The sequence below is a fragment of the Pipistrellus hanaki genome (genome assembly GCF_964339955.1).
Source record: "Pipistrellus hanaki genome assembly, chromosome: 20".
NCBI classification, from domain to species: domain Eukaryota; kingdom Metazoa; phylum Chordata; class Mammalia; order Chiroptera; family Vespertilionidae; genus Pipistrellus; species Pipistrellus hanaki.
The window spans coordinates 9,481,867-9,496,527 of NC_140522.1; the positions used below are offsets into that span (position 1 = coordinate 9,481,867).

The 14,661-nt window shown below is 42.5% G+C and overlaps 1 protein-coding gene across 1 annotated transcript in view; it reads left to right on the forward strand.

The window, feature by feature from the left end:
* WDR64 (WD repeat domain 64) overlaps nt 1–14,661 on the forward strand; it is a gene marked incomplete at both ends in the record, with an annotated part of 43,611 nt that overhangs the window by 26,807 nt on the left and 2,143 nt on the right. The window contains 9 exons of the mRNA XM_084868866.1: nt 1,280–1,316; nt 1,904–2,043; nt 3,320–3,425; nt 4,852–4,910; nt 6,696–6,805; nt 8,936–9,124; nt 11,658–11,763; nt 13,158–13,238; nt 14,325–14,438. Coding sequence (XP_084724992.1) covers nt 1,280–1,316; nt 1,904–2,043; nt 3,320–3,425; nt 4,852–4,910; nt 6,696–6,805; nt 8,936–9,124; nt 11,658–11,763; nt 13,158–13,238; nt 14,325–14,438 — 942 coding nt within the window. The remainder of the gene's footprint in view (nt 1–1,279; nt 1,317–1,903; nt 2,044–3,319; nt 3,426–4,851; nt 4,911–6,695; nt 6,806–8,935; nt 9,125–11,657; nt 11,764–13,157; nt 13,239–14,324; nt 14,439–14,661) is intronic.

Consider the following 14,661-nt stretch of genomic DNA (forward strand, 5'->3'; position numbering starts at 1 on the left):
GGTCAGGAGGCAGTCAGTGAATGTTGCGCTCTCACATTCTGTGTTTCTCTCTCTCCCTCTCCCCACCCTCTAAAAAAATGTTTTTTAAATTCTTTTTTTTATTAAATTATTATTTTTGTACATATACCAATACCCCCCCCCTCCCGTACGTACCCTCCTTCCCCAGTGTTTTGTGTCCATTGGTTGTACTTATATGCATGTATACAAGTCCATCGGTTGATCTTTTATCTCCCCCAGATCTCCCCAATCTCCCCACTGTAATTTGGCAGTCTGCTTGTTGCTTTACTGTCTCTATATCTATCTTTTGGTTCTTCAGTTTATAATGTTCTTTATCATCCATAAATGAGTGAGGTCATGTGGTGTCTCTCTTTCTGTTTTTTTAAATTCTTAAGAAAAGAAGTAAAGAGGAAAAAATGTTCTGTGCATCTGTATATAAAACATTTTTGTTTCTTAAAAGCAGTGTCTAAACTGATTTCATCTATTTTTCCCTATTTCTGAAGGCTTTCATTACTTCCAATAATCTATAATAATAGAAGCATAATATGCTAATTAGACCAGACAGCGGACGACGCTGGGGCTGTGAGGGCCGAGCCCCTGGCACGAATTCGTGCATCGGGCCTCTAGTCAGTATGTAATCGTGAATGAGATAAATCACAGGTGCTCCTTTTACATTTAAAAAATCATTTTAGATGGTTTTGCTCTACACATTCATACATTTCACAGGTGGGTGAGACAACACAATGTAATGTATGGCTTTCAATGTGTTTACACGTAACACTTCTAGTTAGGATTTTGTTTAAAGGGGAGTTTTCACTGCAAAAAAAAAAAAAAATTAAAAACCACTAGCATGGTGGAAAGAATATTAGGAGTCAGATAGACTTGAACTTGAATCCAGGTGTTCTGTTTATCTGATTAGCCGCAGAAACGGCCCTTAATCTCTGAGTTTCCATTTCTTCTTTCTGTGAAAAGGGATTAATACACCCACCTGCATGGTTGTTAATAAAATTCAAAATAATGTACACCACGAACACATTAGGCACACATTAGGCGTTTAGTTACTCTCACTATTATGCTGTCTCTGAGCCACTAGCAGGAAGTTGCATCACAGATACCCAATTGAGGAACATGAAAATCTCTGCAATACGTATTTCAAAGAATTAGTCCAAAAATAACTTTACCGCTTAGCAATATACTAGCTATCTGAAGAGTCTACTGATCCAATATATCTCATTTCCTTACAATGATTTTTGAAGAATCTTCTTTTTCGTCCCTAATCCAGGGAAGCAAGCAGAGCATACATGACAGTGAGGGCAAAGGTCAGTATGAAGTCACCTCGCTCCCTTATTCTAAAATGATTGCTTTGTGCCCTGGCCAGTGTGGCTCAGTGGATAGAGCCTTGGCCTGCGGACTGAAGGGTCCTGGGTTTGATTCCTGTCAAGGTCATATGCCGGGGTTGTGGGTTCGATCCCCAGTGGGAGGTATGCAGGAGGCAGCCAATCAATGATTCTCTCTCATCATTGATGTTTCTATTTCTCCCCCTTTCCCTTCCTTTCTGAAATGGATAAAAATATATATATTTTTAATCCAAAATATTACTGCGCCTCTTAATCCTCTAAAACTGACACTAGATGCATAAGCCATTCTGGATGTGTAAGGCTCGAGCTGGATGTTTACGTGGTTTTCGCGGTTATGTACAGGGAAGAGGCTTTGCAACAGGACCAAAAGCAAGCTCTTCCATTTTTCCAGTGATACAGGAGTCCACTTGCTAAACTCTCTTGGGTTAAAAAAAAAACAAAAACAAATTCTAGGGAAAATAATGTGTTGTTTTAAGTATTTTCTACCCAGAAGATGTTGAATCCCAAGTGTTGCCAGCACCATGGCAGCTCATTTATCTTCCAAGTAGGTGAGCAAGCGGACACGGAGGGAGAGCAACAGCCAGCGGACAAAAAGCACGTTGGAGGAAGCACCAGTGTTGCTGAGACCCAGCCTCCTGTCCTGGTTACCGCTCACGAGGACGGCCACCTGCGCTTATGGAGTGTAGAGGTGATTGGGCCCACTGTTGACCTGGCATAGAAAAGGATGAGAAAGTGCCTTGCCAGTGTGACTCAGTGGATAGAGTGCCAGCCTGTGGACTGACGGGTCCTGGGTTCCATACCAGTCAAGAGCACATACCTAGGACATGATCTCACTCATCTAAGGGAAATGGTGAACAACATAGACGGACGAACAAGAACAGACCCAGAGACAAGGAGCCCTGGGTCAGACTGTCGGACCTCAGAGGGAGGGTGGGGATAAAAGGGAGAGATCAACCAAAGGACTGTGTGCACACATAGGAGCCTAACCAGTGGTCAAGGACAATAAGGGGGTGGGAGCCTGAGTGGGGGTGGATGGGGGAGTGGAATGGGGGGTTGAGGACGAATATGTGATACCTTAATCAATAAAGAAATTTTTAAAATGATAAATAAATAAATAAATAGCACATACCTCGGTTGCAGGCTCCGCCCCAGCCAGGGCCCTGGTCAGGGCTTGTGCAGGAGGCAGCCAATCCATGTGTTTCTCTCACACGGATGTTTCTCTCTGTCTTTCCCTCTCTCTTCCACTTCCTCTAAAAAAAAAAATCAATGAAAAAATATCGAGAGAGGATTAAAAAATAGTCATCATAAAATAAGACACATGTAATGTGTTAGATGCGCGTAAACCTGTATCTAGTTAAAATAAAATATAACTAGAAAAGAGATCTGCAGAATTGCATGAAAGGGTCAGGAGGAGTACAAAGATCAACCCCCAAATGTATAAATGATATGTAATAATCAGAGTCCAGATGCCAATCATGATTAGTTGTCTACACCTTTATGAATATTTAATGTCAAGAAAATGAGTTCCTGCCCTAACCAGTTTGGCTCAGTGGATAGAAGGGTCCCAGGTTCAATTCTGGTCATGGACATGTACCTTGGTTGCAGACACATCCCCAGTAGGCAGCTGATCAATGTTTCTCTCTCATTGATGTTTCTAACTCTCTCCCTCTCAAAAAAAAAAAAAAATCAATAAAATATATTAAAAAAAATAAAATGGGTTCCTGGGGAGTCAGGGGGCAATGTGGGGATAAGGATACATATATAATACCTTAATAAAGGAAAAAAAATTTAACTTAAAAAAAGAAAAGAAAATGAGTTAGTTCCCTATGGATAGTTTCAAATTACTTTTACTACACATAGAATCGTGTCTTGGTAGTAAAGATAATTTCTCAGATAGATTACTGATAGAGAAACTCAACTCCCATATGAACATGTTACAGAACTTGTGATTGCACTTTCTGCAGGGACGACTGCTGAAAGATTTGCTGCCTTTTACAAAGCATTCTGCCATTTCCCTGACATCGCTGCACACTGATTCCTGCTCTAGGATACTCCTGACCAGCAACGTAGGTAAGTCATTGGCTTCACCTGCGAGATATTAAAAAAAAAAAAAAAAGGAAAATATGCGGCCTGTGTTCATACAAAAGAATAAGAGCGATGCTCAAAACTGAGAGGAGGTGTTGAGAGTGCTAAGGATAGCTTGCTGAATGAATAGAACAATCAAATGGAGGTGGACACCTAGTTTATTCCTAATTCCCTATAGCAGGACGTTCTGTTTCTTCCATCTTTTAAGTTGTGTATAGGACTACTCTTACCTTACATACTGGGGAGAAGGTAAAGTTTTCATTTTTAAAAATATATATTTTATTGATTTTTCACAGAGAGGAAGAGAGAGGGATAGAGAGTTAGAAACATTGATGAGAGCTGAAACCGGTTTGGCTCAGTGGATAGAGCATCAGCCTGCGGACTGAAGGGTCCCGGGTTCGATTCCGGTCAAGGGCATGTACCTTAGTTGCGGGCACATCCCCAGTAGGGGGTGTGCAAGAGGCAGCTGATCGATGTCGCCCTCTCATCGATGTTTCTAACTCTCTCTCTCTCTCTCTTCCTCTGTAAAAAATCAATAAAATATATATTTTTTTAAAAAGAAATATTGATGAGAGAGAATCATCAATCAGCTGCCTCTTGCACACCCCCCACTGGGGATATGCCCGCAACCAAGGAACATGCCCTTGACCGGAATCGAACCCGGGACTTTCAGTCCACAGGCTGACGCTCTATCCACCGAGCCAAACGGGTTTCAGCTAAAGTTTTCATTTTTAATCCTACAAGCGTTGTGTTGCATTAGTCTTCGTTATTAAAGGGAGAGGTGGCAAGAACAGAGAGGAAAGGAATATTTGTTCTCAATAGGAGGCCTTATTTTGCTCTCATCTCTCTTTCATCTACCCTGATGTCTGGAAGAACTTTGACTTTGCGTGTATAAGGCAACCTCGTTTTGACTTATTAAGCCAGAAACAGAACAGAATTGCCACGTATAAAAATTGATATATAATTTCTTCTTTCATTTCTGGTTCCTCAGATTATACCTTATTTACTACTAGATGCCCAGTGCACACAATTTGTGCACTGGGAGGAGGGAGTGCCCCTTAGCCCTGCCTGTGCCCCCTCACAGTCCAGGATACCCTCGCGGGGTGTCTGACTGCCATGGAGTCAGGAGAGGCTCCACCACCACAGCACTCACCAGCCATGAGCCCGGCTTCTGGCTCAGCAGCCCTGACCACTAGGGGACAGCTCCTGCATTGAGCCTCTCCCCCCCCCCCCCCGGTGGTCAGTGCGCATCACAGCAACCTGTCATTCCACCGTTTGGTCAACTTGCATATTAGCCTTTTATTATATAGGATTATAAATGCCCGAGTCCAAAGACCTTGGCAGTGCAGGCAGTGCTGACTTAGACAACAGAATACTGAGTGACATACTGCGATGTTTGCGTTCTATGCAGAGGGACACGTTATCCTGTGCAGTGTTGGTTCCTTCCTGGATCCACCTCATGATGAAAAGGTAAGAACTTGGTCTTTGTCTAACTTGTGAATCGGTGTATATGGATTGAACATCTCTCTGTGCTAGACATCACAAAAGATTTGCAAGCCAAGACTTCCTACTCTCACATCATATATACACTAGGAAACAAGCCACGTGACAAAGAGCACTGGTCTGTCGGGGAAAAGAGGGGGTGAGTGAGTGCGTGAGTGAGTGAACGAGCAAGCCAGCCAGCCACTGGTCACTTTGCACCTACTTTGTGTTTTGTTTTGTGTGGGTTTTTTAAATATATTCTTATTGATTTTAGAGAGGAAGGAAGAGGGAGGGAGAGATGAAAACATCGATGATGAGAAAGAATCATGGATCAGCTGCCTCCTGCACAGTCCGAGCCTTTGACCCGGGCATGTGCCCTTGACCAGAGTCAAACCTGGGATCCTTCAGTCCACAGGCTGATGCTCTATCCATTGAGGCAAACCAATTAGGGCTCTACTTCATGTTTTTTACTTATTTGTGACAATCTATGGAGAAACCCAGAGCTTAAAAGAGTTTATACATCATTTAGCCCTCCACAGTCAGTTTTTATATCTTTTATATCTTTATAGACACTCTACTGAAATGTGACTGCAGAGCAGTCTCTGCAGTTGACATTAGTTCACATGATTAAGCAGTGTCTTCTGGGGCCTGTGTAGGAGCTGTTAGAGTTGAGAATAAGCCACCTCCTGAAGGAACTTACCCATCAAGCATCAGGATGTCTTTGAAAGAGAATGAGCTGGGCCCGTTACTTTTGTTCATTCCTGTGATATAGGGTTATTATAAATAGCCTCCCCCACACACACACACACCACCACCACCACCACCAACACCAACAACAACAACAACAAAAAGAACAAAATATACTTGGATAAAATTTTAAAATAGGAAAAGTCTTTTTGTCACTGTCTCCTTTAGTCTCCACTTTTCCATTCTGCTTGCTCCTGCTTCTGATCATATTCTCTCTGACTTCCCCTACAGCCTTTTTTTTGTTAAATATATTTTTATTGATTTTTTTACAGAGAGGAAGGGAGAGAGATAGTTAGAAACATGATGAGAGAGAGAGTCATCGATCAGCTGCCTCTTGCACACCCCCTACTGGGGATATGCCCGCAACCACGGTACGTACATGCCCTTGACTGGAATCGAACCAAGGACCCTTCAGTCTCCATTGAGCCAAACTGGTTTCAGCTCCCCCACAGCCTTTATCCTAAGGCTGTTCTGTTCTTCCATCAAGTCATTTAGTAATTTTCAACTAAAGGAATTGCTAATCCTCAATTAAGTGATCAATTGCTAAAGACGCAAGGTACTTTCTGTTCCAGGGGTCTGTATAGATTAGCAAACATCTAAAAATTGAATTTTTTAAATATATATATTTTTTATTTCTGAGTAGGAAGAGAGAGAGAGAGAGAGAGAGAGAGAGAGAGAGAAACATCAGTGAGAGAGACACAGCAAATGGCTGCCTCCTGCATGTTCCCCCAGTGCAACCAAGCCCACAGCCTGGGCATGTGCCCTGACTAGGAATCGAACCGTGACCTCCTGGTTTATAAGTCGATTCTTAACCACTGAGCCACACTGGCCAGGCTAAAAATTGAATTTTTGAGATTTTAACAAGGAAAAGATGAACTCACTGGGGCATGGGCGCCATCGCCTTCCACGTATGCCCACACCATTCACTCCTAAGCCGGCCTCTTTAATGATTAATAGTTTGCTCAAGATTGAATTTTGATTAGCATATACGTATGCCAAGGTATATGCTTTATCGTTGCCATCTAGAAATTCAAGCAGCTGCTTGCCTGGCGTGCTCATTCTTTAGAGATTGTTCAAGCGATCTACGTAGAAGACAAGCAAGTGGTGCTGACTGCCTCTGTGGATGGCTCAGTAAGGTATGGACTGCCATGCTGTTTGTTGTTGTTATTTCTGAGAGGAAGGAAGAGGGGGGGAGAGAGAGAGAGAGAGAGAAACATCAGTGATGAGAGAGAATCATTGATCGGCTGCCTCCTGCACGCTCCACACTGGGGATCAAGCCCACATCCCAGGCGTGTGCCCTGACGAGGAATCGAACCGTGACCTCCTGGTTCATAGGTCAACACTCAACCACTGAGCCATGCCAGTTGGGCCTTTTTTTAAATTACGGTATAATTTACATATAACATTAGTAAATAATTCAATATTTGTATATATTGTAAAGTAATGTACGGCATAATGATTCACTATTTGTACATATATTGTAGAATGATCACCACAATAAGTCTAGTTAACATCAAGTCTACCTAACATTCATTACCACAAATAGTTATTAAAATGTGTTTCTTGTGATGAGGATTTTGAAGATCTATTCTCTCAGCAACTTTCAAATATACAATATAGTATCATTAACTATAGTCACCATTATATACAAGGCCTACTTGTTTTTAATTGCCTAGGTAATGCTATATATGCATACATAAAAATGCTAAAAACACAAATATATATCTATTAATAGCAATGTCGTGACATTTATTGAGACAAATTGTCACATATCAAAATGTCTTAAAATTATGGTGATGAATTGTCCTCTTAAGAGAATAAATTTAGGTAAGAGGTATCTAGGCTCCAAAGTATATCAGCGAGTTTAAAATAAGTAAAAGATTTTACAACTGTTACCACAGAAACCCAAAGGATTATAAAAGAGCATTACGAATGGCTACATGCTACCAAATCAGACAACCTAGAAGTGGACAAGTTTTTAGAATAATAAAACTTATTTGATTGAATCGTGAAGAATTAGGAAACTTGAATAGACTGACAGCGAAGAAATTAAAACAGTAATCAAAACCTCCCAAAAAAAAAAACAAAACACTGGGACCAGACGGCTTCCCTGGTAAATTGTACCAGACATTCCAAGTAGATTTAATACCTGCTTCCTTTAAAACTCTTCCGGAAGGGGTAGGCTTCTTAACTCATTGTGCAAGGCCAATATGACCCTGGCCCCAAAAACCAGGTAAGAGCAACATCAACAAATTAAAGTGACAGGCTGATATCGCTGATGAACATAGATGAAAAAAATCCTCAAAAACATATACTAGCGAATCAAACCCAGTAATACATTGTAAGGATCTTACACCACAGTCAAGTGGGACCCATCCCAGGAATGCAAGGATGGTCCAACGTGAGAAAATCAATCCATGTGAAACACCATGAACAAATGAAGTAAAACTCTCAGTGTTTGCATATCACATATTGGTTATATGGAGAAGAGCCTAAAGACTACGGGGGCGGGGGGGGGGGGGGAATCACAAAACTGTTAGAAATAATAAATGATAAATGAATACAATGAAGCTAGAGGATACAAAATCAATACCCAGAAACTGTTGTGTTTCTAAATACTAACAATGCACTATCTGAAAGAAAAAATTAAAAAAAAGGCAATCCCACTTACGATCACAATGAAAAGAATAAAATGCCTAGAAATAAACGTACAAAGGAGAGGAAAGGGTTATACACTGAAAACTATAAGACACTGTTGAAATTAAAGACACACAGAAATGGAAAGACGTTTGTGTTCATGGATTGGAACAATTCACATTATTAAAATGTTCGTATTGCCGAAAGCAATCTGCAGATTCGAGGCAATCCCAATCAAAATACCAAAGGCATTTTTTAGGACAAAACATCCTAAATCTGTAGTATCATACCATAAAAGACCCCAATAGCCAAAACAAGCCTGAGAAAGAAGAACAAAGTCAGTGTGAGCTCTGATTAGCTTAATCGAGCAGTGTTACTTGGAGAAAAATCTGTTCCTTATTTTCTTGCTTATGATACCATAAGTACAAATTCAAACTGACATTTTCAGAGATGGCTGTAGATTAGAACTTTAGCTAATAAAAATGTTTATGTTATGATCAGATCCATATATTTAATGAGAAGAGTTCTGGACTCACGTTTAAAATCCATAATGAAGACCTTGTTGTTAACAAAATAACTTCCACTGGATTCCAGTGACGTTTTCCTCCCTATCCGTTGCCTTTCCTTAGGCTCTGGCATGCCCTCAATGGCCATTACTGTGGGTATTTTGGACAGCGAAGGCCCTTTGACCTAGCACAGACAACCGATTTCATTTTGCCTTGTGATGTTAGTGAGTACCCCATAGAAGTAAAAGAAGAGAGCAAGTTCACAGAAAGTAAACAAAAATATGACTACCCTCTGGTATTTGACCGGCAAAGGTAAGGTCATTGGGTTTCTTTTAGAGAGCAGACAAGAATTAAGCTATTATCAGCTTTGTGCAGTGGCAGAATCGTAGCCAATGAGCTTTATCCAAGGCGTGATTATTGCTATTTTAGAAATAATAATAATAATAATTGTTATTGGTATAATTATTAAACTACTAGAGGCCCGGTGCACAAAATTTGTGCACGGGGGGGGGGGGGGGCGGTCGTCCCTCAGCCCAGCCTGCACCCTCTCCAATCTGGGACCCCTCGAGGGATGTCCGACTGCCCATTTAGGCCCAATCCCAGGAGGATATCCTAGTAGGATCGGGCTTAAACAGGTAGTTGGATAATCCCTCTCACAATCCAGGACTTCTGGCTCCCAACTGCTCACCTGCCTCCCTTCCTGATTGCTCCTAACCATATCTGCCTGCCAGCCTGATCACCCCCTAACCACTCCCCTGCCAGACTGATGCCTAACTGCTCCCCTGCCAGCCTGATTACCCCTAACTGCCCTCCCCTGCAGACCTGGTTCCTCCCCCCGACCCCCACAACTGCTCTCCCCTGCAGGCCTGGGTGGCCCCCAACTTCCTTCCTCTGCCAGTTTAGTCACCCCTAACTGCTCTCCCCTGCAGGCTTGATCGCCCCCAACTGCCCTCCCTTCCAACTTCCCTCCCCTGCTGGCCATCTTGTGATGGCCATCTTGTGTCCACATCAGGGCAGCCATCTTTGACTACTTGGGGGTAGCCATCTTGTGTGTTGGCATGATGGTCAGTGTGCATATTACTCTTTGGATAGGATTATTATACCATAACACTGTGAGGGACATGAAAAATTCAAAGGTGAAAAACTCAAAAACTTTTTAATTTCTCAATCCGGTGGGAGGATGCACAAAGATTTATAATTCAGTATAATAGAACTGCTAAGAATATCAGTTCCTAAGATAATCACAGAGGGACAAAGAGTATTTATCCAAATAAAAAAAAAGACCAAAGAGGCAATCGCCTAAGCAAAGGCACAAAATGATGAAACACTATTATATCCTGTCATTCAAGTTCAGGGAGCAAGTAGAGAAGACAAGGTAGAAGATAAAGCAGAAAAGTCTATAGATTTCAGAGAGGAAGGGAGAGAGGGAGAGGGAGAGGGAGAGGGAGAGGGAGAGGGAGAGGGAGAGGGAGAGAGAGAGAGAGAGAGAGAGAGAGAGAGAGAGAGAGAGAGAAAGAGAGAAAGAGAAACATCAAAGATGAGGGTTGAGCCGGGACCGGTTTGGCTCAATGGATAGAGCGTCAGCTTGGGGACTGAAAGGTCCCGGGTTCGATTCCGGTCAAGGGCATGTACCTTGGTTGCGGGCATATCCCCAGTAGGGGGTATGTAAGAGGCAGCTGATCGATGACTCTCTCTCATCGATGTTTCTAACTCTCTATCTCTCTCCCTTTCTCTCTGTACAAAATCAATAAAATAAAAAAAATAATAAAAAAAAAAAAAAGATGAGGGTTGATTGGCCACCACACTGGGGACCGAGCCCACAAACCAGGCATATGGCCTGACCAGGAATCGTTGAACTTTCTGATTCATAGGTCGAGGCTCAACCACATGGGGCACGTAAAGACTAAAGCAAAAAGAGCTTTTTTTTTATGGGCCAACATAAAGATTTTCAACTTCACTGACATCATTGTGACAGAATATACAAGAGGAAAAGCAGGTCTGGAGAAAAACACAGTGTATATGATTGTCTAACCACTAAGCTACAAGTCTGAAACCAAGACAAAATAAAACTGGGAGAAAAGATACTGAGTCTGGTTTTGGACAGGTTGATGTCCAAGATGCCTGTGGGATATTATTTTTTTAAACTAGAGGCCTGGTGCATGACATTTGTGCACTGGCGGAGGGTCCCTCAGCCCGGCCTGTGCCCTCTCACGTTCCCTCAGGGGATGTCCGCAGAGGAGTCCTCAGCACTGCTGCGGAGGCGGGAGAGGCTCCCGCCACTGCCACTGCGCTCCCCAGCCATGAGCCCGGCTTCTGGCTGAGCAGCTCCCCCTATGGGAGCTCACTGACCACCAGGGGGCAGCTCCTGTGTTGAGCGTCTGCCCCCTGGTGGCCAGTGCAAGTCATAGCAACCGGTCATTCCACCGTTCAGTCTATTTGCATATTAGTCTTTTATTATATAGGATGTTTTCAATGCTTAGTTATGGCTTTTTAAACATATGCAAAAGTAAGTATTAACTAAACAGAACCTTCCCTGTCCAGCATTGGTTTGGTACCCAAGGTTTCCTCATCCCTACCATGCAGTGTTTTTCCCAATGGCTACGCGTCTCTACCATGCAGTGTTTTTCCCAATGGCTACGTAATGGATTTAACAGTACGGAGTGCTCAGGTCCAGTAGAAATCTCTTTCGTTTGCCTGGAGAGAAATCTGGGAAGCCGAAGGGAATGAGACTTAAGTACAAAGGTGGCGTCGTGAGAGCCGGTGCCAGGGAGCCGGAGGGTGTGGGACCCCGAGGGAAAAGGTGTGGACAGGTGAGTGACGGCTTTTCTTATTTCCTCATGTGCAGATGGCAGAGACTGAGCTCCATGGCTTTGCTTTTCAAGCGGACACCTTCCAAGCCCTTTAAAATAGAGCATGACTTTAAGTTTTTCAAGTCTCTGTCTTCTCCCAAGGTAATTCTTAAAAAAAAAAAAAAAAAAAAAAAAAATATATATATATATATATATATATATATATATATATATATATATAATATTATTATTATTATTATTATTATTATTGATTTTCTACAGAGAGGAAGAGAGAGGGATAGAGAGTTAAAAACATCGATGAGGGAGAATCATCAATCAGCTGCCTCTTGCACACCCCCTACTGGGGATGTGCCTGCAACCAAGGTACATGCCCTTGACCGGAATCGAACCCGGGACCTTTCAGTCCACAGGCCGACGCTCTATCCACTGAACCAAACCGGTTTCGGCCCAAGGTAATTCTTAAACATCCAACAAGAATACTGTGGTTTTCCTGAATTGACATTGGTACAGTGTATTAATTTGCTCCTGCTGCTGTGACAGATGACTACAAACGAAATGGTTTAAACAACACACATGAATCATGTGACTGTTCTCTAAGTCAGAAGTCAGACCTGGGCCCAGCCAGTGTGGCTCAGTGGTTGAGCATCAACCTGTGAACCACGAGGTCCTGGTGTGATTGCTGGCCAGGGCACATGCCCAGGTTTCGGGCTTGATCCCCAGTAGGGGCAGCCAATCAACGATTCTTTCTCATCATTGATGTTTCTATCTCTCTCTCCCTCTTTCTTTCTCTCTGAAATCAAGAAAAAGTAAAATTTTAGGAAAATGGCAAAAACTTGCCTAAGTTCTGAATGATATAGAATAATACTTACGTTTACAATATAACTTTTTTAAACTCTCAAATCAGGATTACATAATAAAAATTCCACTAAGAAATGCCAAGATTCTTAAAATTGCCAGTGATTAGATTAAAAAAATAACAATACCATTTCAGAAGAGCACAATATGCACACAAAAATTTTCAAAATGAAAATATTTTCCTGGGCATTAAAAATTTTTTTACGGTTGGCTAATTATTGTTACTGATTAAAAAAAAATACGTATTTTCTGAACTTAAATGTTATTACAAATACGTTAATTTTCAGCAGTTGTTTTGCACTTTCAAGTAGATTGTATATATTGTAGTTCATTCAGTCGATGCTATAGTTATTTATTTGCTACATGATAGATATTGTGCCAAATAATTACTTTTTATTCATTTAGTACGTAATTTTGGGTACATTTCTTCCTGTTTTCACAATTAAGCTGCATTTTATGTGTAGGAATTGTATATCTATATCTATATCTATCTATCTATCTATCTATCTATCTATATATATATATATATCTTCTGTAAGTAACAGTAAGTAGCTTCATTAAATACAATTGTTGGGGGGGGGGGGACTTGTCTAGTGGCAGAGTCAGAATTTGAACCCAGGAATGTTGCCGCTTATGGGAACGTGCCCTTTTCATTAAATATCCGCTCCTCTGTTTTACAGATTCTCAAGCACCCCTTGGAAGGCTTCATGTCTGAAAACAAGGAGGCAGGGATTGTTTTTGGGTCTCTGCCTATATACAGGGTGAGCTGACTTCCCAGGACTGGAGTGGTGGCGGGACAGTAGGGAATCTCACATCTCACTCCGGGCCCCGGGCTCCCGAGCCAGGTTGGAGAAAGTTCACATCGCCAGGCTGACGGATGTCTCCATTACCAGGCTGTGTCCAACCCCGAGAGGCCCTCGGTCTGTGTGTCAGTCAGTGGCTTTGATCACTTGCCTCTGCCTTCCCCATGGAACAACACCACGGGGAACAGCTTTGAACTTGATCCTAACTCTTCATTACCTTTCAGCCCGGCATCCCCACCTTTCACGCTCTGGCCCCCACCTGACCCATGTGCCCTCATTTCCACCACCTTCTCCCATGACCCCTCTCCTCCAGCTGAGCCAGACCATGTACTGCTCCGTAAGCATCAGTGTGCCTTCCTCCTTGGTGACTTTGCCTGTGCTGGCCCCCTGCCCAGAATCCACCCTCCCCTTGTTTTCTTCCAAATCCCCCCTCATCCTTCAGGTCTCCATTCCAGATCACCTCTGTCAAATGAAAGAACCAATCGATTAATCAAGAGTAATAATGTGAAGATGAAATATTTCAACTTAATTCTAACTTATTATTTCTTAAAATGTTACCCCCTCCTTGCCCAAAACGCCTTCATGGTGATGAGTATCAAACTCTGAAGCTGCAGGTTGATGCTGAGGGTGAACTATTAAGAATTAATAGCAGGGCCCTCGCCGATTTGTCTCATTGGATAGAGCATCAGCCTTCGGACTGAAGGGCCCTGGGTTTTACTTCCATTGCAGGCTTGATCCCTGACCCTGATTAGGACATGTGTGGAAGGCAACCTATCAGTGTGTCTCTCTCACATCAGCATTTCTCTCTCTCTCTCTCTTGTTCTGTCTCTCCTCCTTCCCTTCCAGTCTCTCTAAATATCTGAGGGTGAGGATTAATTAAAGTTAAAATAAAATAATTCATTGTGGGCAGCTCTGACGGGGAGTATGTTTTAAAGCAGTTGGAGCATCTCATTCCCTATCCTGCCCCTCCACCCTCTCCCACCGCTGAATTCACATGAGGAAGTAATCACTTAACATGTCTTACTCTTTGCTTGTGGCTCGCAGGTACCAAGCCCTACTAGCCTGAAATTCCTTCCGCTCATTGGCTCAGAGGTCATAAAGGAGTCTTCTGACGGCATTCCAGGAAAGAAGAAGACAGGTCATGTTCAACATGAGAAAGTAAGTCAGCACTTGGAATTCCACGGTACATCCCATTTCTGCTTGGATTGAGATCGTCTGCACCTAAATGAGCAACAGGGAACAAACACAACTAACCAACAAAAAGCTGCTTTATCTATCTATCTATCTATATAAAAGCCTAAGCCACTGGCCGACAGGCTGGTAGCTATGATGAGCAATGGCCAGCAGGGGGCAGACACTCAACGCAGGAGAGGAAACCACA